The sequence below is a fragment of the Nycticebus coucang genome, chromosome 5, assembly GCF_027406575.1.
Source record: "Nycticebus coucang isolate mNycCou1 chromosome 5, mNycCou1.pri, whole genome shotgun sequence".
Taxonomy (NCBI): Eukaryota; Metazoa; Chordata; class Mammalia; order Primates; family Lorisidae; genus Nycticebus; species Nycticebus coucang.
The window spans coordinates 88,381,667-88,407,860 of record NC_069784.1 but is presented as its reverse complement, the minus strand read 5'-3'; the positions used below and the strand labels follow the sequence as shown (position 1 = coordinate 88,407,860).

At 37.5% G+C, this 26,194-nt stretch overlaps 1 protein-coding gene across 1 annotated transcript in view; it reads left to right on the top strand.

Moving 5' to 3' along the window:
* Nucleotides 1-26,194, top strand: part of REV3L (REV3 like, DNA directed polymerase zeta catalytic subunit) — a 203,923-nt gene that overhangs the window by 40,320 nt on the left and 137,409 nt on the right. Inside the window, exon 2 of the mRNA XM_053590624.1 lies at nucleotides 24,034-24,223. Coding sequence (XP_053446599.1) covers nucleotides 24,034-24,223 — 190 coding nt within the window. The remainder of the gene's footprint in view (nucleotides 1-24,033; nucleotides 24,224-26,194) is intronic.

Genomic DNA, 26,194 nt, shown 5'->3' with positions numbered 1-26,194 from the left:
GTTTGCTTCTGAGCTCTTACCAGAATTGCCCTGGCCACTTCATTCATGATAGTTGCCCTTAACACTTCATATTTGCCAACTAGGCTTTTTCTAGCCTGCTCCTCCAAATTCTTCTAGTATCTACCTAGTTCCAAAGTCACTTTCACATTTTCAGGTATTTGTTACAGTGACAGTCCCACTTCCCACTACTCATTTTCTTTCTTAGTCTGTTTTGTGCTGTTATAACAGCATACCATTAAGTGGGTAATTTATAAACAATAGCGGTTTATTTGGCTTGAGGTTCTAGATTGAGAATTTGCATCTGGTAAGAGCCTTCTTGCTGTGTTATAACATGACAAGGCATCACATGGTGTGATGTGTGGATGAGAGAGAGTGAAAGGGAGTCAAACTTACCCTTTTATTAGGAACCTACTCCCAGCCCACTCCTATGATAATGACATTAATCTATTTGTGGGGGCAAAATTAGCCCTTTTGACCTAAACACCTCTTAAAGGTCCCACCTCTCAACACTATTGCATTGGGGATTAATTTTCAGCTAATGAACTTTGTGAGGCATATTCAAACCATAAAAGATAGATTGGCAGGTTTCCTAAATAGAGGATTAGAAATGGATGATTTCATAGACTTAAGACTTGGAAGGGTGAAAGTTGTCTAAAGGCCAAAATTAGGAAGTATTCCTCTTGACAGTTAATAAGGTTAAACAGGAGAAATTGGTAAATAATATAAATTATTTTCATGTACGGCAGAATATATAGGGTAAACACTTATGAGACATCATTTGAGAAATGCCAGGTAAATGTGGAATTGACATTAATGGATTGATAGGAAGGAACATGGATAATGGCAGAAATATCAGTGTTATTAATCATACAGATATTCTTTTTTTTTTGGCCGGGGCTGTGTTCGAACCCGCCACCTCCGGCATATGGGGCTGGTGCCTTACTCCTTTGAGCCACAGGTGCCACCACAATCATACAGATATTCTTAAAAATTTTTAAATATTTGCAGTAAATTCAGTTACCTTTTAGCTTTGAGTATTTATCCTTTCCTATTAAGAATTCATTGCAGAGTATCACAGTGTTGATTTTTTCTAAAATATTAATACATCTATGACTAGAAATAAAATATTTCTTCACAAATCATTAATTTTATTTAACAAAATCATATCCCTGAAGGGTTTTTTTAAGCTTGTTTGAAGTGGGGTGAGAGAGTGCAGGATGAGGATGGGGGTGGGGAGAATGGGAGGTTATTTATCTCCAGCACAGTGTGCCATCGTTCCAGAGATGGATGCACTGAAGGCTCTGGCTTCACTAAATTGCAATATATCAATGTAACAAAATTGCACACATACCCTGCGAATGTGTGCAAATAGATAAATAGAAATAACTTGTCTGAAGTTGTGTTTTGGTGTAACATATAGAAGATCACACTCAAAAACCAGGAGTTCGAAGATCTTCTGGCGCTGACTCTTGTCAGCTTAACTGTGTGACTTTAGGTACTCTGAATCTCTTCCTCATATATAAAATGCGATGTGGGAGAAGATTCCAGTAGTTAAACACTTACTGAGCACAGTTTTCCTAACTGTAATTTATTTATCCATTCTTTTTTTTTTTTTTTTTTTTGAGACAGAATCTCACTCAAGTCGCCCTGGGGCAACCTCAGACTCTTGGGCTGAAGTGATTCCCTTGCTTCAGCCTCCCAAGTAGCTGGGACTACAGGCGCCCACCAAAACGCCCAGCTGTTTTTAGAGGTGGGCTCTTGCTTACACTGGTCTCGAACCCATGAACTCAGGCAATCCACCTGCCTTGGCCTCCAGAGTGCTAGGATTACAGGCATGAGCCACTGTGCCCAGTCTATCCATTCTTTTAATTGATGGGTATTGATGAGTTCTGACAATTAAGTTCACAGACTTGCCACTGTGTGCTTATATTGATAGTACCATATGAACAACTCCATAAGGTTTCATAACCTTGGGATGTCAGTGTCTCATAGCTGTGTTTGCGTCAACATGTGGCTGTGTCTTGCTGAGTGGCAGTGATTATTGTTGTATATTTTTGTGTGCCATTGTCAGAAGGTTGAAGCTTTGAAATAGAGCAACGAACAAGCATTACATTTCTTAATTAAATTTGGCAAGAGTAGAAATGAAATTGGGGACTTGTTAATCTAAGTATATGCCACTTATCATGAAGAAAGTGGCAGTGTACAAATGGAATAAACGTTTTGGAGAGGGTAGAGTGTTACCGATGAGGAGAGGTCAGGGCAACTGTCAACAAGCAGAACTGATGAAAACATTGTAGAAGTTCACAAAATGTGCTTTAAAATCATTGGCTGACTGTGAAAAGCATAGCAGACCAAGTAAACAGCAATAGAGAAACAGGAAAAATCTTTTTTTTTTTTGCAGTTTTTAGCCGGGGCTAGGTTTGAATCTGCCACCTCTGGCATGTGGGGCCGGCGCCCTACCCCTTTGAGCCACAGGCGCTGCCCAAGAAATAGGAAAATCTTGATAGAAAATCTTGGCACGAGAAAGGTATGTGCAAAAATGGGCTCTTGCATACAACATTGCACTAGCTCATGTAGCACTGTCTATAGCAGTTTAACCAAATAACTATATTTGAATACACTCTCTACTCACCTGATCTGGTCCCTGATGACTTTTTTCTTTACCTGAAGTTAAAGAAATGTTGAAAAGACATTTTGATGACGTTAAGGACATCAAGGATAATATAACAGCTCTGATGGCCATTATAGAAAGAGTTCCAAAATTGCTTTGAAGGGTGGACTAGGCATTGGCCTCACTACATAGCTTCCCAACGGGAGTACTTCAAAGGTAACCGGTATTTAGAAATAAGGTATATAGCACTTTTTAAAGGATAAGTTCACAGACGTAGTTGTCAGACCTCATATTTTTGTTCATCCTCTTCACATATTTTTGTACTAGAAAGTAGTATTGCAATGACTGTTTTTCCACAAGTTCTCAAGGGCATATGCCTAGCACCTTAATTTCTAGGTCATAGTGTATACACTTCTTAACTGTATTTGATAGTACCAGATTGCTCTTTAAGAAATTAGACCTTTGTCAGGAGAATAAGGATGTCAATTTTAATACTTCCTTACAAACATTTAGTACTACATGTTTTTTGAAATTTTTGTCAGTGAAATCATATCTCTATTTTAATTTATATATTATTAGTAAGTATCAAGGTTGATCATCTTTTAATATATTATTGGTCATTTTTTTCCTTTTCTATGGAAATAGTCTCATTTCTTTGTCCATTTTTCTTTTGGCTTGTAATCTTTCTTATTTATCCATAAGAGCTCTTTATATTTTAGATACTGATCATTTGCTGGTTAAGTGCATTTGAGACATCTCTTCCTGGTCTTGTTTTTTTCTTTTGACTTTATATTTTTGGCCGTTTCAATTTAAATAAAGGTATCATTTTTTCTTTTGTGTTTTGTGCTTTCTATGCCTCCTTAGAAAATTCTCTTCTAAACGAATACCTTAAAGATGTTCTTTATACAGTGTTTACCTGGATTTTACAATTCATCCAGGTTGATTTCTTTGAGTGATATTGGAAATTTATTTTTTCCCAAAATTAATAAGCAGTCAGTCTAGTGCTGTATAGATAATCCATTCTTTCTTCAGTAATCTGTAGTATCCTGAATCTATGATTTTAACAAATATTTTCTAATTACCAGATTTTTGAAGATTTGTGTATACACTAGATTTTCAGGTCAGTTATCATTGCTGTATACTTTGTTCACTGTTTCTTATTTGTCCATATTTTACAGAGGGAATGGAATATAGATGATAATGGTACTGTTTTCTGTTTGGTTTGGAGTACTTAAAATCAATTTTCAGTGATCTCAGACCTTTGGGAAATAGAAATAGCTCCATTTTATAAAACAATTAAGGATTCCTGACCTAGACCCTTAAGGTTATGTATCAGGCTGAAGGAAAACACTGAAGATCATTGCTTACAAACTCCTTCATAAAATGAGTAAATGAACATTCTTTTGCTGAATGCTAAGCTATATACATGGACAGGTTGAAACTCTATTAAGCCAGGCAGAGATTGCCAGGGAGAGAACAACTATTGGCAAGCATTCAGTTAAGCAACAAGAGTTTGCAGAGGTCTGCAAATTTTGTCCATTCAAAGTATTGGAACTTTCTCGAATACTTGAGGCATTCAGTGGAAACCCCAGAAAGGTTACACCTTATGAGTAAGGTTAAACTAGTTCTAGAGCAGCGGTTCTCAACCTGTGGGTCGAGACCCACAGGAACTGTATTAAAGGGTCGCTGTTCTAGGGTAAAAGCTTTTCTGGACCTGCATTAACAAAACTTAAAGATAAGGCTGAAAACAATTAGGTTGATCTGCAAGTAAATTAATTGTCTGCTGGAACAAAGACAATTAAATCCATATGTAAGGAGGTATCCACAATGCTTAACATACATTTAAAAATTAAGGGAGGCGCCTGTACCTCAGTGGGTAGGGTGCTGGCCACATACAATGAGGCTGGCAGGTTCGAACCCAGCCCGGGCCAGCTAAAACAACAATGACATCTGTAACAAAAAAAAAAAAAATAGCCAGGCATTGTGACGGGCATGTATAGTCCCAGCTAGTTGGGAGGCTGAGGCAAGAGAATTGCTTATTAAACCCAAGACTTTGAGGTTGCTGTAAACTGTGACGCCATGGCACTCTACCCAGGGTGACAGCTTGAGACTCGGTCTCAAGAAATAAATATTACGAGATAGATAAAGAAATGGGAAATGTAATTTATAACTAAGAGAAAAATCTGTCAGTAAAAACAGACCCAGAAATGAAATACATGATAAAATTCACTGAAGAGGACTTCACTATAGATACTATAAATATGTTCAATATTTAAAGTGAAAACAATAAAATAAAACCTATGAACAACATGAACCCTAAACAGGAGACACACACTCCCACATACATCACCAAAGCACATCATAAGCAAATTGTTGGAAACCAGTAATAATTTTTAAAGCAGCCAAGAAACATTTCTCAAACTATATACAGAGCAATAATCAGAAGAATCACAGATAACTTCTCATCCGAAATAAAACAAGTCATTTCTGAAAGAAAAAAGAAAACTCTAGTAATGTTCAGGTAAAATGCACTTCAAAAATTAAGGAAAAATAACATTTTTAACAAAAGGTGCAAGAATTGATTAATATGCAGGTTTGAACTATGAGAAATGTTAAGGATGTTCTTCAAGTTAAAAGGAAAAGGGTATTTATCGTATGTAAGCAAATCTGCACAAAGAAATGAACTATAGAAATGGTAAACGTGTAATAAATCTAAACTACTTGTTTTTCTTAATTTCTTTAAAAGATAATGTTTAAAGCAGTGGTTCTCAACCTGTGGGTCGTGACCCACAGGAACTGTATTAAAGGGCTACAGCATTAGGAAGGTTGAGAACCACTGGTTTAAAGCAAAAATGATGCCAGTGCCTTATGGAGCTTATAACATGTACAGGTAAACTTTGTGGGAATAAAGAACACAAAAGATGGGGAGGAATGGAAGTATATTATAAATACTATAACAACCACTAAAAGAGGTTAATAAGTATAGTTAATGAGACAAACAGTAAGATAAAATTAAATCTAAATTTTTTTCCAGGCTGAAAGAAAGCAGGTTATGGAGAAAAATGAGCAAAAAATAAACAGGAAAAATAGAAAATAAAATGCAAGATAACCCTAAACCCAACCAGTAGTTGCTTTAGATTTAAATAGACTAATTACTCTAATTTATAATCAAAATACACCTATGTGCAGCTTATGAGAATCCCATTAAATCTAAGGATATAGACAGTTTAAAATAATAGAAAAGTATATACCATGCAAATAAATCATAAGAACACTGGAGTAGCTAAGTACAGACTTCATGGTAAGAAGTATTAATCAGAATTAAAGAGGGACATTTCAAAATAATAAAATGTTAAAGAGTTAAAATTATCGAAAAGATATAAAAGAGCTTTAAAAACGACACAGAACTGACAAGGAGGGAGAAATAGAGAACCATAAATACAGTGGTAAAGTATAAAATAAGTTTTAGTAAATAAATTTAAAAGGATTGGAATCATATAGGTTATGGTTCCTCACCACAATGGAATTTAAGTAAAAATCAGAAACAAAAATATGTCTGTTCAAATATTTAGAAATTAGAAACAGTCTTAAATTATCTTTGTGTCCAGAGAAATGACGTAATTCTGAACTGACAGTGAAAACACAGCATATCAAAATTCGTATGGTGCAGCGAAAGTAATATGTAAAGGGACTTTTTAACTGAGAGCCAGTATTGGAAAAAAAAAAAAGGCTTCAAAAATCATTGGTCTAATCTTTCTTTAAGGAGTTAGACAAAGGGCAGGGGAAGGGCAATATGGCTGACTAGAGGCAGCTTTCACCAGAAACTCCTGTCCAATAGGAGAAAAGTTGGACTGAAGTGAACTCAGAGAAGTTGAAATTGGGGAGTTGAGCACAAGGAAAAGAAACCAAGGGACACATCATCCCCACTGCAATAAGCTGCAAGGGTGAGTGAGAAAAAGATAAAAAGATAACAGATCAAGTCTGGTGCCTTGTGCTAAAGGGGACCGGAGACCCCCAGCCAGGTGGCCCACTACGGGCTTTCCATGAGCAAGCAGGGAACAAAGGATCTCTCACCTCACCTCATGGGAGAGAGCCCTCGGTCCTGGTTCTCTTGCACTTTGGAATTTCTACCTCTGAGTCCCCAGCCTGCCTGGCAGAAAAGTGAATAGATTCTCTCTGCAGTCCTGAGCTCACACCCCACCCTTCCTCTCTGGTTGCCTGAGTGCCCCTGTAGAAGTGGATGTGTTTGGTGAGTTCTCTGAAAGGTCTCTGCATACAGTGGGCTACTGAACTGAGTGGTGCCTGGCCCCCTGCTGCAAGTGGAAACAGTGGCTGCAGGTCTAACTTTGGAGTGGCCTGGTCTCTCCTGGTTCTCACTCCTGCTAAGGAGACCTTTTCCTTTGCCCTTGTAGAGTCCCTACCTGGTGTCTGTGCCCAGTGACCCTTAGTGTCCATACTAGCAACTTGGAAAAAGACAGGCCTAGCCTTGGGCAACCGGTACTGGGAAGGCCCATGAATCAGATTCCCTCTTCAGCCTTGGGTGATGGCTGCATTTTATCTAGTCCATAGCCAGGACTTGGAGGAAGGGAAGGACCTTGCCTCCTCTGAACTTGTTACACTGCTAGAGCAAGTTTAGTTGGAACTGTTAGTCAACACTGTCCTCTGATTCTTATTCTTCAGCTGCCACTGGCTAGGGCTGCAGATTTGCCATAATTTGCATGGGGGTGCGAGGGGTAGCACCATAAGGGGTGGAAACAGTGAGTCTATCCACAAATTCCTCTCCTCCAGCTGTCACTGGTGGGGGCTGGGCCACAGCTGTTCCAATCTCTATATAGCAGAAAGTCCAGCAAAATACTGCACCTCCTTTAAACTTGGTGGGGGACAGGCTGACACCAAGACAATCAGGTTGCCCTATCTAAGCAAGTCTGGCCTGCAGAGACACTCACTGCAGACCTGAAAGGGAGCTTCAAGAGGCTGTGGGAGAAGGGGGACAAACAGAAGCTTCAGTTCATTGGCTAAGAGATTGTTAGCTCCTTCCTGGGGCCTCCAGATCTGGTCTCACTCCACCAGTTTTCGTTGCCAAAAAAAAAAAAAAAAATAGATCTGTGCAGTGTTCCCTAAGGGTCCACAATTACATTATCTCTCAGTACCTATTCAGAAACAACCTAACATTGCAACTGAAAAAGTATAATTAATATTTTATATTAAAAAGCTGAAAGTACTCACAGGGAGGAGCCAGCAGAAGAATTCTGACAACATGAAAAATAAAAGCAGATCAACTCCCCCAAAAGACAAGGGAGGTAACAGTAGAAAATAGCATCCATAGAGAAATTGCTGCAATGTCCAAAATAGAGTTCAGAATATGGATGGCAAGTAAGGTGAATGGAATTGAGGATAAGGTGGAAATAGAATACAAAAAAATAGTCCAGAAGTTGTCTCAAGAAATTAGTGAGTTTAAAGACAAAGTCACCAAGGATCTGGACATAATGAGGAAAGGTATAGCAGAGCTTAAGGAATTGAAAGAGACATTCAAGAAACTTTGAAACCCAGTAGAGAACTTCAGTAATAAAGTAGACATGGAGAAGAAAGAATTTCAATAATGGAAGGAAGTAGAAAAAGAAGAATAAATTAAATCCAAAGGTGAAGAAAAACAGAAGTAATGATGTAGAAAATGGACACGCAATAGAGATAAAGCAAGGAAATCCAAGGTTGCTCATTGGAAAAATCAACTGATAATCTGATAAGCTTCCACTGCTACCACCTTTCTTCAGCATTGTACTAGAGGTGCCAGGCAGTGTTAATAAGACAACAAAAATAAGCATTCAGATTGGAAAAACAAGTAGAAACATTTCATTTGCAGACAAGGTTAATTACCTACATAGAAAACCCTAAGAAATCTTAAAAACAGAAAAACCAAACAAGACCCTACCAAATACAATAAATGAATTTAGCAAGGCTACAAGATAAAATATTCAAAAATCAGTTTTATTGTTATATAATAGCAACAAATAACTAGGAAATGACATTTTAAAAATACCATTTATAGTAACATGAAAAAGGGTAAAAGACTTAGGGATAAATTTAACAGACTATGTGCAATATGTGTACACTGAAAAACTATATTACACTGCTGAAAGAAATTAAAGACGACCTACATAAACGAAGAAAGATTAATACTTTACTTGTGGTGTAGAAGTATCAATATTGTTCATATGCCAGTTCTTCTTAAATTAATTGTAGATTCAATATGCTTTCAATAAAGATACCACAAAGTGTTTTTATAGCATTTAACAAACTGATTTTGACATTTGTGTGGAAAAGCAAAGGACCAAAAACAGTGAAAATAGTTTTGAAAGGAAATAGCAAAGTAGTACTTGAACTGCCTGGTTTTAAGACTTACTGTTAAGCAACAAATCAAGATCCTGTGTATTTAATGTAAACATTGACAGATAGATAAATGTCTAGAGCTATATTTTCAGTTAAATGACCAATTGATTCTTTTTTTTTTTTTTTTTGTAGAGACAGAGTCTCACTTTATGGCCCTCGGTAGAGTGCCGTGGCCTCACACAGCTCACAGCAACCTCCAACTCCTGGGCTTAAGCGATTCTCTTGCCTCAGCCTCCCGAGTAGCTGGGATTACAGGCGCCCGCCACAACGCCCGGCTATTTTTTGGTTGCAGTTTGGCCGGGCCGGGTTTGAACCCGCCACCCTCGGTATATGGGGCTGGCGCCTTACCGACTGAGCCACAGGCGCTGCCCAATTGATTCTTTTTATAGAAAGAAACCAAAGCCGTTCATTAAGGGGAAGGAAAGTCTTTAAAACAGTTTTGAAACAGCTAACTATTTACATAGGTATAAAGATATTTTTCAAAAAACAACTCATCCCAGTCACAAAACTTAGCTCTCTATCATAGACCTAAAATGTAAAAGCTTAAACGACAAAGCTTCTAGAAGAAAACAAAGAGAGTATCTTCATGTGGGGGTGAGAGGCAAGATAGAGGCAATGATTTCTTAAGATCGGAAAAAATTAACCAGTTTGATGAAAGTATTTCAAATTGTATATAAAACCAGCACATTGTACCCCATAATTGCATTAATGTACACAGCTATGATTTAATAAAATACAAATATGAAAAAATTAAAATGACATCAAAATTATGAACTTCTGCTCATCAAAAATATTAGGAAAATGAATAGGTAATTCAGAATTTGGGAGATAATATTCCTAAAACACATATCTAACGAAAGACTGTGTCTACATAACACTACAATTAAATAATAAAAAGACAACCCAATTAAAAAAAAAGCCAATCATCAAAAGACTTCCTTCACCAAGGAAGATACATGAATAGCCAATATGCAAATGAAAAAGTGCTCAGCATAGTTTGGTGATAAGGGAAATGCAAGTTAAAATCACAGTGAGATAGCCCAACACAGCCACTAAAATGGCTGCAATCAAAAAAGCTGACAGGCTTGGCACCTGTGGGTCGGTGGCTACGGCACCAGCCACGTACAGTGGAGCTGGCAAGTTTAAATCCAGCCTGGGCCTCCAAACAACAACGACAACTACAACCAAAAATTAGCTGGGCATTGTGGTGGGTACGTGTAATCCCAGCTCGAGGTTGAGGCAAGGCAAGAGAATCACTTAAGCCCAAGAGTTTGAGGTTGTTGTGAGCTGTGACACTACCGCACTCTACCAAGGGCAGCGTAGTGAGACTCTTGTCTCAAAAAAAAAAAAAAAAAGGCTGATAATCCTAAAGATTGGCATGAATGTGATGGGGCAACTGGAGCTTTAATGCATTGATGATGGGAGTATAAATTGGAACAACCAGTTGGAAAGTCAGAATGAATGTTTTTCATAAATTTAAACATATAATCCAGTGATTGCACTTACACAAGGGAATTTTTTGGGTGATGGAAATCATCTATAACTTGAAAAAGATAAACACATTTGTCAAAATTAATCAAGGTATTGTTTGTCCCTTAAGAAAAACAACTATTGAATTCTAGTTAGTAGATATGCATTTCTCAGTGATAGGGATTAGTAATTCTGAAACCACTTTTGGTTTATTCTAGGTGTGTGCAAATGAGTACATACATCTAGGACTATGGGTGCCATATTTGTCACTGTGAAACAAAAGAGAAATTGGAAATGGAGATGACCAGATTGTCTTTGTGGTGTTGGTTGGAATTGGAGGTATCAGTATGAACTCAAGAGTTTTTCGTATGTATAGGGAAGTTTGGATACAGAAATAAATATAGGGGTATGTGTGTGTTTATATAAATATGTAAATTTTCTAGTTCTGTGTGCCTAGGGGTCACAGAAGTAATGACATCCTATAGCAATGAGTACACTTAGTGTTTTAACATATCTTCACTAAAAGGAACCAAGTCTCCCTTCAGAAATTGATTATTCCATGAGGCAGAGAAAGTACAAGATGAGCCTGGAACATCTTACTGTTCCAGAAAATAAATACTTGAAGAATGATAGAACATACCAAAAGGACAGAGGAATTCCCATTTTGGCTCACACGTGTAAAGAATTAGAAGTTGTGGGCAGCGCCTGTGGCTCAAAGGAGTAGGGCACTGGCCCCATATTCCGGAGGTGGCAGTTTCAAGCCCAGCCCCAGCCAAAAACTGCAAAAAAAAAAAGAATTAGAAGTTGTAATTCTTATCCTCAGAACAAGAGAAAAGCTGAACATATTGCAAATCAACAACTCCTCTTATTTCTATCAGGAAATTGAGGTTGGGGTAAACCAGTTTGCCCCAAATGAGAAAAAAAGGCAAATACAGAGAATCACAGCTTACCAGGAGAAGCCAGTGGAGCCAAGAGCTGGTAGGAAAACTTAAACGGATCAATTGCAAGTTGAGTGTGAATTAGTTTGGCAATTAAAAACTCCTAGGAGCCCGGTCTTAGGGGGATTCCCTCTTTTTTGTGATTTTTATTTTTCCTGCAAGGAGCCATAGCAAATTCTTTTTTTGAGACAGTCTCACTGTGTTGCCCTCGGTAGAGTGCGGTGGTGTCACAGCTTACAGCAACCTTAGACTCTTGGGCTTAAGCGATTCTCTTGCCTCAGCCTCCCAAGCAGCTGGGACTATAGGTGCCCGCCACACCGCCTGGCTATTTTGTTGTTGCTGTTGTCATTGTTTAGCTGGCCTGGGCCAGGTTCAAACCCTTCAGCCTTGGTGTACTTGGCCAGCACTGTAACCACTGTGCTATGGGGTGCCGAGCCAGCAAATTCTTACAATGAAGACTTGAGGGAAAAAAATTTCTTCAAGCCTCCACCAGAGGGGTGTGAGTAATAATCATTATGAATTGTGCCAGAGCATTCTGTTCTCCACCTGTTCACGGGGAAGGCTACCAGAGCCTAACCAGTTTGGAGAAAGGGAAATATCTAACTCCAGCCCCATCTAGCGTCCCTGTTTTGTCTAGGGGATGAAGAAAGCTGAAAAGCACTTGTGAAAGTCATAGCCCATGGGCACTGGCCCACTTAAAGACTGAAACATAATTATAGGACTGTAGAACATAGTATATTCTCCCCACATCAGTCGGCTCTTCTCCTTTCACGTATCAACAGGCTCCTGTATAATAAGATTGATTATAGCTGAAAGTATCACACAGCTTATACTCACTGTATTTAAAGCGTTTCTGGGGAAACCTCAAATTGAAAAGAGACAAAAACAAGGTTGTTAAAAGAAATCTTAGCCTCTGACACCTGTAGCTACAGCAAACAATAAAAGTCTTAATTCCTAGCTAGATAAGGCAGAGATTTTAGAATTGTTAGATCAGGAATTTAAAATAACCATGAGTAATATGGTAAGGGCTATAATGGAGGAAGGAGACAACATATAAATAAGAACCATATGAGTAAGGCTGGCAAAGTGGCTCAGGCCTGTAATCCTAGCATTCTAGGAGGCCGAGAAGGGTGGATTTCTTGAGCTCAGGAGTTTGAGAGCAGCCTGAGCAAGAGCGAGACCCTGTCTCTAAAATAACTGGGCATTGCGGTGGGCACCTGTAGTCCCAGCTACTTGGGAGGCTGAGGCAAGAGGCTCGCTTGAGCCCAAGAGGATCACTGAGGTTGCTGTTGAGCTATAATGCCATGGCACTCAACCCCAGGGTGACTGAGACTGTCTCAAAAAAAAAAAAAGAAAAAGAAAAACTAGATGGATAATGTAGGCATAGGGATTGAAATTCTAAGAATCAAAAGTAAACACTAAAAAAAAAAAAACTTGTAGCAGAAATGAAGAATAGTTTTGGACTCATCAGAAGGAGAAGAGCAAAGGAAATATTTGAAGTAATAATTGCTATGAATTTGCCAAAATTGGTGACAGACCTAACAGCAGATCCTAGACCCTTACAGAATACTAAAAAGGATTAAAAAAAAAAAATACAGCTAGGCATATAATATTCAACCTACAGGAAACCAAAGACAAAAAAATCTTAAAATGGAGAAAAATACCCACCTGACCTATACAGGAAGAAGGATGGATAAGACTTAAATTAGCCTTCCCTTAACAAACCATGCAAGTAAGAAGACAAGGGAATGAAATGTTTATAAAAGAAAAGAGACTGCTAACCTAGCATTCTGTGTACAGTGAAATTATTCTTCAAAAGTGAAGGAGAAATAAACTTTCTCAGACAAATAAAAATTGAGGCTATCTGTTGCCAGTTAGAAATGTTACTTTTGCCTTGCAAAAAATGTTAAAAGAAGTTCTCCAAAAGAAAGGAAACTCAGATCTATATAAAAAAAGGAAGAGCATTAGAGAACAAATAAATTATAATAAAACCTTTTTAGGGCGACACCTGTGGCTTAAAGGAGTAGGGTGCCGGCCCCATATACTGGAAGTGGCAGTTTCAAACCTGGCCCCAGCCAAAATAAACCTTTTCAAAATAATAGTAATAACACATTCCGCGATTATACCTTATGGATAATTGAAATTTATGACTGCAGTGTTAGAAGGGATAGGAAGGAGGAATTTGGAATACTGTTGTTAAGGTACCCGTGAAGCAGTATACTATTACACTATTTGATTTCTAGTTTTATTCCATTGTAGTCAGAACAAATAATTTCTACTTTATTGAATTTGTTCAGATTTATTTTGTTTCCTAAAATATGGTCTATTCTGGAGAATGTTTTATGTGCTGATAAAAAGAATAAGTGTGCTGGAGCAGTTGGGTGAAATGTTCTGTGAAAGTTAGGCTTATTAGATCTAGTCTGTAATTTAACTCTACTGTTTCTTTGCTGATTTTCTGTCTCTGATTTTCTGGGATGTTCTGCCCATTCTTACTAGTACTGTATTGCAGTCTCTCCTTTTAGATGCATTAATATTTGCTTTATATACTTAGAAACTACAGTGTTGAGTGTATGCATATTTATAATTGTTATATACTCTTCCTGAATTGACTCCTTTTTCATTATGTGCATATATAATGACCTTTGTCTCTTTGTAGTCTTCAATTTGTAGACTGTTTCATGTGCTAAAATTGTAGGTACTTCTAGTTTTGTTTGTTCGCAGTTGTGTGGAATTTCTCTTCCACACCTTTACTTTCATTCTATGTGTGTCTTTATAGGTGAAGTATGGTTTGGGGTCTTGTTTCTTTATCTATTCAGCTGCTTTATTTCTTTTAATTGGAGAATTTAGTCTGTTTGTATTCAGTGTTGTTATTGATAAGTAAGGACTTAACTACTGCCATTTTATACTTTATTGTTTTGTAACTCCAGTCTTCCTTTTTTACTGTCTTCTTTAGTGGCTAAATGATTTTCTTAATATTATTTTTTAATTCATTGCTTTTCATATTGAGTGAATCTATTATAGGTTTTTGTATTTAGTTGCCATGAAGCTTATATAAAACATCTTATAGCTATAACAAGTTATTTTAAGACAATGACAGCTATTTCAGATCACAAAGAATAGAAACAAAGAAAAACTGTGCCCTTTAACTTCATCCCGCCCACATTTTGACTTTATGTTATCTCAATTTATGTATTTTTATACTGCCTATCTCTTAATAGGTTGCTGTATTATTGTCTTTGATAGGTTTGTCTTTTGGGCTTCATATTAGAATTATGAGTGGATTGAATACCACCATTACATTATTGGAGTATTTTTGTCTCTGTACTTAATTTTATAAGTGGATTTTATACTGTCATAAGTTTTCTTTTTGCACATTCGTGTTTTTTTCCTTCCAGGTGTAAGAACTCCCTTTAGCATTTTTTGTATGACAGATTTGGTGGTAGTGAGTTCTCTCAGCCTTCATCTGGGAAAGACTCTCTCTTCTTTATATTTGAAGGATAGCTTTGCTGGATTCAGTCAGTATCTTAGAAGGCAGAGTTTGGCACAAACTGGAGCTCCTTTGTTATTTTCTTCTTTTCTCTTGCTGCTTACAGGATTCTCTTTTTGTCTTCGACCTTGAGAGTTTGATTAGTAGATGCCTTGGGCTAGTCTTATTTGGGATAATCAGTTTAGTGTTCTCTGATCTTACTGCCTAGGTATTTATCTCTTTCTCAAGTTTTAGAAAGATTTCTGTTATTTCTTTGCAGAAGCTTTCTATCCTTTGGTCTTGCTCACCTCACTCTCAAACACTTCCAAATATAAGTCTTATATTTGGTCTTTTGGGGCAATAATTTTCTATATTTTGTATGCAGTCTTCTTTTTTTTTTTCTTTGAGGCAGAATCTCATTCTTTTGCCCAGACTAGAATGCCATGGCTTCTGCCTAGCTTACAGCAACTTCACATTTCTAGTTTCAGGCACTCCTTCTGCCTCAGCTTTCCAAGTAGCTGGGACTATAGGTACATGCCACAATGCATGACTAATTTTTTTTCTATTTTTGGTAGAGATGGGGTCTCACTCTTATTCAAGCTGGTTCCAAACTTAAACTGAGTTTAAGTAATTCTCCTGCCTTGACCTTGCAGAGTGCTAGGATTACAGGCATGAGCTACTGGATTTAGCCCTGATTTTGTTTTTTAAAATAGCCTATCTTGGACCTCACTGATTCATTCTTCTTTTTGATCTATTCTACTGTTGAGAGCCTCTAATGAATTTTTCAGTTCAGCAAATATTATTTCTCGGTTCCAAGATTTGGGTTTTCTTTCCCCTGATCTTTTTGTTAAACTTCTCTAACAGATTTCTAAATTGCTTTTCTGTGTTGTCTTGTGGCTCACTCACTGATTTTCCTAAAAGCGTTATTTTGAATTCTTGGCCAGAGAGTTTACATACCATTGTATCATTAGTCAGTCACCAGTTCCTTGCTTTACCCATTTAAGGAGGTGATGGTTTTCTGAGATTTTTTTTGTATGGTGGTGGTGGTGGTTGTAGATATACATCTATTTTGCACTGAAAGACTCATTATTTATTCCAGTCTTCTCTATCTGGCTTGCTGTGGTTTTTATTGCGTATGTTTGCTTACAGATTCTTTGACATTTACCAGCTAATTTTCTTTTTTTAATCTACTAGGTCACTACTTCTTTGATGGCACTAGAAAGCCCCTTAAACCCAGGTTTTCTTGGTTCTAGTAAAGATAGCGCCACCCCTGCCATGATGGCTACGTTGAACAGTTTGATGAGAATATATTTCAGATTGTATATGAAACCCGCACATTGTACCCCTTGATTGCACTAATGTACACAGCTATGATTTAACAATAAAAATAAATTAATTAAAAAAAAAAAAAAGATAGCGCCACCCCTTTTGAATAGGAGTGGTCCCAAAGGGAATAATCCTGGTAGTGTGGGAAGTCTGGTTACTTAGAGGTTCTTACCCAGGGGACATGTTGAAGGAAGCTCCTATGGCATGATGCTGCTGAACAGTCACTCCAATTTGGTGTTTCTTTTGGCCAAGTTTCAGAGAAGATTTTTCAGGGCTGTCTTCAGGGATATTCCTCCCTTTTGGCACTCTGAATGCATAGGGACAAGTCTCTTACCAGGGAACCCAAAGTGGTAGGGAAGTTGGTTGGCCACCTCAACCTCATTTTTTCCAGTGTAGAAACTGTGAATTGGGGGTCAGTTTTCTGAGCACTGGTGGTGGACAGATTTGGGGGAGGAGCATTATAAATATGAAAGTCTGATTCTCTTATCATCTGCTTGGAATTTTTTCACTTGTCTGTGTTCCTGGGAACTGTCTCCTTCTGATATTTGAGTTCTGTAATAGTGTTGGTGATAATCTTGGTGCTGTGTATTTGTTTTGGGTTTTCTTTTTTTTTTTTTTGTAGAGACAGAGTCTCACTGTACCGCCCTCAGGTAGAGTGCCGTGGCGTCACACGGCTCACAGCAACCTCTAACTCTTGGGCTTACGCGATTCTCTTGCCTCAGCCTCCCGAGCAGCTGGGACTACAGGGGCCCGCCACAACACCCGGCTATTTTTTTGTTGTTGTTGCAGTTTGGCCGGGGCTGGGTTTGAACCTGCCACCCTCAGCATATGGGGCCGGCGCCCTACTCACTGAGCCACAGGCTCCGCCCATGTTTTGGGTTTTCTTTCAGGAGGTGGGAAGCTAGTTTGCATCTATGTTGCCATTATGGAACTGAAAGTCTTCATTCATTTTTAAATTGGATTGTCTTTTTATTTGTGTATTGTAAGACTTGTGTATTCTAGATACAAGTCTCTTATCAGATATAAATCAGATATAAGATTTGCACATATTTTCATCCATTATGTAGGTTGTTTTTTCACTTGTAGATAAGTAAAAGTTTAAGATCCTTTAGTATTCACCTACCACGAAGTATGGTTGAATAATGTGCTAGACTTGCATAAAATATTAATTGTCCTTAATATTTTGTCTTTTTTTAAGAGAAAATTAAGGCATTTATGTACAAATTTGACTAGACAGTAAGTTTATCTTGATTAACTATTAATATCATTGCTTCAAATTTTCTGAGGTAAATTTTCAAATCATAATCAGAATATTGATTTTACTTTGAGACCTTATTTACTAGTCAATTAAATGTCATTAAAAAGTAATATGTCCCTAACCAATCTGGCTAAAATATATGAAACTAAAAAATATTGTTTTGTAAACCAGAATTTTAGTTTTGGTTAATAATAGTTATGGTTAATAAACACTAGTTATTTATAAGACATTTAAGCTGAAAGGTTCAGAATTTCATAGCAATTCAAGCTTGAAACTACTGTTGACACTTTAATTTTTCAAGACTAGGCTTTTTAGGAAAAGATCACTGTATATTATGACATGAGCCTTTGAGCAGTGCCCATACTGAGTTTCATAGTCATTGAAAATTAAAGGAATTGCTGATTTACTTTCTATAACAATTGCAAGTTAAATTACATGTGAACTTTAAATACATCATTTCATCAGACTCTTGACACATTAATCATAAGAGAATCATATTCATCGTAAAATTAATGTTTTCTGTGTTACTGTTATTCATTATGGAAAGATGGCTTTTTTTAATTAAATCATAGCTTGTACATTAATGGAATCATGGGTACCATGCGCTGGTTTTATATACAATTGGAAATATTTTCATCACACTGGTTAACATAGCCTTTCTGGCTTTTTCTTAGTTACTGTGTTAAAACATTTATATTCTACATTTAGTAAGTTTCACATGTGCCCTTGTAAGATGCACTGTAGGTGTGGTCCCACCAATTCTCTCCCTCCCCTCCCCTCCTTTTCCCCTTTGGAAAGATGGTTTTTAATTCATTCCCTTCTAGTTACCTTACAAAAAGGAAAAGGTGTAAGGACAGTATATTTTCATGATTAGTATTTGAAAAAATTGTTTATACTGAGAAAAGATAAAAGATGTCATATTTTTTACTAGAGTCAATTGAAAGCCTTTTTTTAGGAAGCACCCAATGGGAAAAAGATATTCTCTTGTATCAATTTTCCAACAAATTCCCAGTTCTCTGGTATCAGCTGTGGGTGTTCTACAATTCAGTTCAATTCTGACACTACTATGAATACATACTCCATAGGGTAAAGGCTCAGTTTGGCAATATTACTCTCACTTCAGATACCAACCACAAATGGAGTGTCCAAGCTACCTGCCCTTCAGCCTGGCCAACTGTAAATTTGGGAGTTTGTTCAACCACCATCCCATTCATGTGTAATAAGTTGCTAGAATGATCATAAAACTCAGGAAGGTACTGTACTTACAGTTTACTACAAAGAATTCAAGTGAACATCCTGTGAAGTGGTGCATGAGTAAGCTCCTGAGCTAACCTCTGTTCCATGGAGTCTGGGTGTGCCATCCTTCCAATACATTGGTATGTTCACTGAGAAGCTTCCTAAAACCTCGTTTAGGAGTTCTTATCAGAGTTTCACTACAAAGCCCTGGTTAATTAAATCATTGGCCATTGGTGGTTGAGCTAAATCTTCAGCTCCTCTTCCCTCACCTTAGGCAGAGCAATTGAATTGAAAATTCCAACCCACCAAACACATGTTTGGTTCCTATGACAACCAAGCCCCATATGGAAGCTAGCTAAGGACCCCACCAAGTCATCATTAAGCCAGATATGGTGACCTGTGCCTGTATTCCAGCTACTTGGGAGGCTGAGGCAGGAGGATCGCTTGAGAATAGCAGTTCAAGACAAACTTGGGTACTATAATAAGACCCCATCTCAAAAATAAAGAGTAACATTATTAGTATAAAGTCAAATATGGTTAAAAGGGATTAAGAAAAACATACGATACTCTTCTTAAGAAATTGAGTGAAGGGCGGCACCTGTGGCTCAGTGAGTAGGGCGCCGGCCCCATATGCTGAGGGTGGCGGGTTCAAACCCAGCCCCGGCCAAACTGCAACAAAAAAATAGCCGGGCGTTGTGGCGGGTGCCTGTAGTCCCAGCTGCTTGGGAGGCTGAGGCAAGAGAATCGCGTAAGCCCAAGAGTTAGAGGTTGCTGTGAGCCGTGTGATGCCACGGCACTCTACCGAAGGGTGGTACAGTGAGACTCTGTCTCTACAAAAAAAAAGAAATTGAGTGAAACTCAAACTCTTAGGAAATTCCAAGGGTTTTAGAACTTCTGTGCCAGAAACTAGGAATAAAAACCAAAAATATAAGTTTATTATACCACACATGCTTATCCAACATATAGCAAACAGCCACTGTATTCCAGGCTCTCTTCTAGGATTGCAGATAGGACAAGTAAGAAGACATAATGCATATATTTAAGAAACTGTAGGTGGGGAAACAGTGAAATTGCTTGTAAGCATCAAATTGGAAAATTCAAAGTCTTAAATTTTTTAAACTTGTATACATAGGCTTATTCTCCCAAAGACAATCTTCATTCTTACTGGACTTGTTGACTAACTTCAGTTTGACATAATAAAATGGGAGATTCAGTGGAGGGAGAGGGGAAGATATTAGTTAAAAGATACAAAGTTTCAGTTAGGATTAATAAAAAGATTAGGCCTTAAATGTTCTTACTACAAAATAATAAGTATGCAAAGTCGATATATTTATTAGTTTGATTTAGTCATTTCACCCTGTATACATATATCAAAGTATCATGTTGTATACCATAAACATACAGTTTTTATTTTGTCAGTTGTACCTTAATAAAGGATCTGTGTGTGGAAGGGAGAATAGGGATTCTTTTTTTCTTAGATCCACATGTTACCTAGTAATAGCCAATATCCTAAGTCCTTCAAGAATCCAAAATCATTTACTAGGTTTCAAAATACCATAACTTTCACTCATTTTATAAAAATATTCTTTTTTTTTTTGGTAGAGACAGAGTCTCACTTTATGGCCCTTGGTAGAGTGCCGTGGCGTCACACAGCTCACAGCAACCTCCAACTCCTGGGCTTAAGCGATTCTCTTGCCTCAGCCTCCCGAGCAGCTGGGACTACAGGCGCCCGCCACAATGCCCGGCTATTTCTTTGTTGTTGCAGTTTGGCCGGGGCTGGGTTTGAACCCACCAGCCTCGGCATATGGGGCCGGCGCCCTACTCACTGAGCCACAGGCACCGCCCTATAAAAATATTCTTAAAAGTATTTTATGTGGAACTCCTTGGAGTATAGTAGAGAAAACCTCTGTACACTAAGGTCACAAGTTTTTATTAACCAGATGTTCAATAAAAGCTGAGTCTCTAGTACCAGCTACCTACCTCTGTAATTCTTTTATGAGAGAGAAGCTACTAATTTTAATGCTAAAGCCACTAATTTTAGGGTGAAGCTAATCTTAACCCATGGGAATTGGAGTAGATGAGTTTATCTCTATGAACTTTACAGCTATGTTGGGTAGAGCTGGTGGAAGGAAATAAATAGAAAAGGTTTGTATCTTTTCGAGATAAAGCAATGCTATTATGGAACTACAAATTTTACAGTAATAAATGACATACTATTGTCAAAAGAAATTGACTCTTACTCATTATTTTATACATTTATTTAACTATTTAACTTCTGGGTTGCTTATATTGCTTCTTACTATTTTATTCTCTGTGATACATATAGGTAGTGTACGTGTAGTATTAGTGCCATGTCAAGAATTCTTTGTGTTGGCTCGACACCTATAGCTCAAGAGGCTTAGGCACCAGCCACATATACCAGAGCTGACGGGTTCAAATCCAGCCTGGGCCTGCCAAACAACAATGACAACTGCAACCAAAAAATAGCCGGGCGCTGTGGCGGGCGCTTGTGGTCCCAGCTACTCAGGAGGCTGAGGCAAGAGAATCACTTGAGCCCAGGAGTTGGAGGTTGCTGTGAGCTGTGATGCCATGGCACTCTACTCAGGGCGACAGCTTGAGGCTCTGTTTAAAAAAAAAGAATTCTTTGTGTTGTGATTGTTCTTGAGGAAGGATGGTGAATAAAGGAGGTTGTTCTTGAGGAAGGATGGTGAATAAAGTCATTGAGCCATCCCTAGCTGCAGGAGAACCCGAGAGATACGTACGTCTGTGTTGATATAGCGACTACACGTTTGAATGGGATGTTAGGTCATTCATAGTAGGAAAGTGCAATAAACTCAACCCTATACACCCATGTCCTTCTGTAACTCTGATGGAAATTCCATTAGTTGTGTCAGAGTCCCTCTGTTTTCGTGGATTTATTTCTTTGGATATTCAGAGGCTTTCAAACCATTCTTTTTCCCTTAAGCAATTATTCTATTTTGATGAGGGTTCTTTTTTTCATTTAATAAATATTACACACATACTGTGTGCTTTGTGCTGAGTGCTAGGGGTATTATATTCATTTGAACATAGTATCAGCTCCCAAAGAAATTTGCTGTCAGATGGGAGAGTCAGAGAGGTGAATAGGCAGTCACAGTACAAGGTAAGAACTGAGGAATTAAAGATCAAGGAAGACAACTTTAACTTTATGGTTTTTTAAAAATTGAACCACTATGATTAAGTAGAAAGAGGACTGATTTAAGCACTATTTATCTGTTTTCAAAACCTGATTCAGTTGCTAATAGCCATGTGACTAGGAAAATTAATCTGTGATACATGCAAAGTTGTTCTAAGTTTTAGCACTTAGCCTAGTACCTGGTGAATAATCATTACTTTCTTTTTGCAAAGTCATATATCCCAAAATTATAATTCTGAAGCCTATAAATACAAAGATAATTTATCTGGCCCCTACTTGACAGGAGATGTGAAAAGTGGATATAAAAGAAAAAAACAAAAAAAAATTACTTTTAAGATACTTTGTGAATACTCTGTCCGTATTAGTAGAAATCAGATTTTATAATTGTTTCTTATAAAACTTACCCAAAATTCCATTATTAAGGAGATACTGTGTATAAAACTAATATTTTAAGAACTTACAGTATTGCTTGTAAAATGTTACTACACTCGTAATTCTGTATTCAACTGGTATTGAATTATTTGCCTAGTTAAGACAGAATACTTCTCTGTCTTCCTACCTTATTTACCCTGGAATTTAGCACAGTAACTGCTCCTAATCAAATTGTGGTTTATGTTCAGAAGGGTAATAATGATTGTAACCTTTATTCATAAGTTGTTTAAAAAGCATTTAAGTAAACCATCAGTAAATTGATTAATAATACATTTTCTTAAGACTCATTGATATACTTTGAATTTTCTATATTTGAAGGATTTAAAAACTGCACTATTTGGGAAATACCATATAGCATTTAGAAATGAAATGAAATAGCTAAAGAATTTACTTTTAACTAAAAATAATTTTTTTCATTCCCTTGAAATTAAGTACTATAACTGTTGCTAAAAATAGAAACAAATTGGTATAACAACATAGTTTGTAATTCTTCTAAAGTGTGACAGTGTTAGAGTTGGTATTACAGTCCAGAGAAGACAAATCTTACTCCATTATGTGGCTGATCTTTTCAGTTTTGCTCTACTTTATATAATAACTGTTCCAGATTTATTTGTTAAATCTGTTGTAACTGTATCTTAAAAATAAGACAAGCTAAAATGTTATTCATTATCAAAAGCACGAACACAAGATATGAACTGAATGTAGACGTATTCTCTATATATTTTATATAAATCATTCTAAATCATAAACGGGGAATAGTAATCAAACTAATAGTTATTTTCCTACCAAAAGGCCCATTGAAGCAGAGTGAGGAGGGGAAAAGGGTGGGAAGAAGCCTGAGGATTGCACTGGCAGGAGGAGCACAGTGGGTGAAGATAGGAATCACTTCCTTACACCTCTGCCAGAGAGTAATGGTGCATTTGCTTTTTGTTGCTGTTGTTATTACTTAACCCTTGTCATGAATACATTGCTGTTCCTGTGGCACTTTTGTGGGTTCTCACTTAACATTACTTTCTTTATCATGGCTGAGCTGGATTGTCTGTTCACAAGTTAGCACCATTTACCCCTTCTGTACCTGACTGACAAACTTCCTGAGGAGTTTGCATGCTTATTTTTTCCTCCCTCATTGTGTCTTCCCTCATCCCACTCAGCCAAATATAAAATGGTAGATATTCAGAAGTTCATTACAACTGGTCTATAGGAGTTTTGTTTTGATTCAGCTTTGTCTGGGTTCCCCCCTTCCCCAGTAGCAAAATTTCATTTTTACCCTCCTCCTGCTCCCAGTAGCAAGATTTCACACAATGGAAAGGAACTGGTTTTATCTTCTTTTGCCCAGAGATGCCTTTGTCATAGGAAGTCTCTTGTTTGAAAACATTAAGACCAACTAAGGCAATTCATTTTATTAAATTTCCACTGACTTCCTAACAGTGTGGTACATAGTATTAAAGGATGATTTGGTGATGTACATAAAGCTAGTGGGATTGTGAGAGTAAAATAGTCAAAAATACTTTCATTACAATTCTGTTTAAATCATATTACAATGCTCATGTTTATAAAATGCTTCCAAATATTCACTTGTAAAATGTAGTTAATACAGGTAACTTTAACTATGGGTTAATTTTCTTCAACTTTTACCTTGGATAAGATGTGTTGCTATTAGAACATTTAAATGACTGAGTTTTATATTGTTAAAATGTGTCTAAAGACTAAACTTTGTAATGTGTTACATTGTAGGTCAGAAGACATGTCTTCATCTACATGGCATCTTTCCTTACCTCTATGTGCCATATGATGGTTATGGACACCAGCCAGAAAGCTATCTTTCTCAGATGGCATTCAGTATCGACAGAGCACTTAATGTGGCTTTAGGCAATCCATCTTCCACTGCTCAGCATGTGTTCAAAGTGTCATTAGTATCAGGAATGTAAGTATATGATAATATCTTTAAAAATTTTTATTTGTGTTTGTATTGCTATTATATTTAGAGGAAAACATTGCTGATTGAAATACACTGTTCATATTTCTTTTACTTCTAGTTTAATGGAACTGTAAATTTCTTGCTGTTAACTTTCTAAAGTAAATTTTTATTGAATGAAAAATAGAAACAGTCAGTGATTTTTGTTATCACTTCTTTCATTTCTTTGCTTCCTAGAACAGTAGAAATTCTTATAATTCATTCAGCAAATATTTGTTAAGTGCCTTCTCTGTGCTAAGTGTTGTTCTAGGAACTTATGATATATTGCTGAACAAAACAAAGATCCCTGCCCCCATGAAGTTTTCATTCTAGTAGTGGGAAACAGATAATAACCCACACATATAACAAAATAAATTTACTTATTTTCTATATGATAATCAGCACTATAGAAAAAAAGATGTAGAGCAGGATAAGCAGGGTCAGTAGTTTGGGGGGTAATCAGAGAAGGTCTCCATGGCAACATAAATGACATTTGAACAAATGCCTGAAGAGGTAAGGGAGTAGGAACAGCTTGGTGGCCAGATAGTTGTAATGGAGGGAGTAAAGGAGAGTAGGATGAAATGAGGTTAGAGAGAGATGAGAAGATAGAAATCATAAAGGCCCATGGTTCTCTAAGTCTGGTTTCAGTACTTTGGTGTCCAGTAAAACCAACATTAGTTTTACCCGGTTTAACAGCCATAAGAATGTACCTCTCAGATCTGTAAATACAGTGAGTATGATTTAATGGCCCCAGCTACCACATGCTGAAATCTAATCCATTTCTTCAAAATAGCTGAAACTGCTTTCCATAGGTTACTCTCACCCAGTGACTGAGCATGGCAAAGATACTAAGTCAGGTCTGTTCCTGAGAGACTCTTAAAACTCCCTCAACGATGTTGCTGTACTTTAGTTGGAATTGCACATCAGTATAAGACATTTCACAAATCCTCCAGTCCTAACTCCTTTGCTTGAGGATCAGACTGGTATCTGGTCACTGCACCAGCCTCTTCTGGCTCTCTATGTTCTCTCACAGGTATTTCCCCTCATAAATTTCTTGCACATTTGGCACTTCTCGAAGGACTTAGATTAATATACCTGGGAACGTAATAGAAATACATCCCACCTCACATTTGCTGAATCAGAAACTCTGGTGATGGAGCCCAGCAGTATGTGTTTTAATAAGGCTGTCTGATGATTCTGGTGGATGCTAAAGTTTAGAAATCATCGCAGTAGGCTATTCTAAGGACTTTGACTTGTACTCTAAGCTATTATATGGTTTTGAGCAGCACAGGTCTGACTTAAACTGAAAGGATTACTTTAGTTGACTGTATTAAGACTTAGTAGATCAGAGGCCAGGCACAGTAGCTCACAGTGCAATCCTAGCACTCTGGGACGGCACGGTGGGAGGATTGCTTAAGTTCAGGAGTTCAAGACCAGTCTAAGCAAGAGCAAAGGCCTGATTTCTACAAAAAGATGAGCACACCTTTCAGCTATTTGGGAAGCTGAGGCAGGAGGATTGGTTGAGCCCAGGGGTTTTGAGGTTACAGTGAGACAAGATGATGCCCCTGCATACAAGCCAGTGTGGCAGAGCAAGACTCTGTCTCTTTTTTTTTTTTTTATATGTTTATTTATTTATTTATTTATTTTTGCAGTTTTTGGCCAGGGCTGGGTTTGAACCCACCACCTCCGGCATATATAGGGGCCAGCACCCTACTCCTTTGAGCCACAGGAGCCGCCCAAGACTCTGTCTCTTAAAAAGAAAAAAAGAATACATTGGAGGGGGACAAGGGTAGAAGCAGGGAGAGCTTTTGGACTCTGTTTCATTAATCTGGGCAAGAAAATAGGGTGGCTTGAACTAGAAGAGTAGCAGGGGAGTAGTAGTGTGAAGTATTTAGCTTACAGGTTTTAAAGATCAAGTCAACAAGATTTGCTGTCAGATTG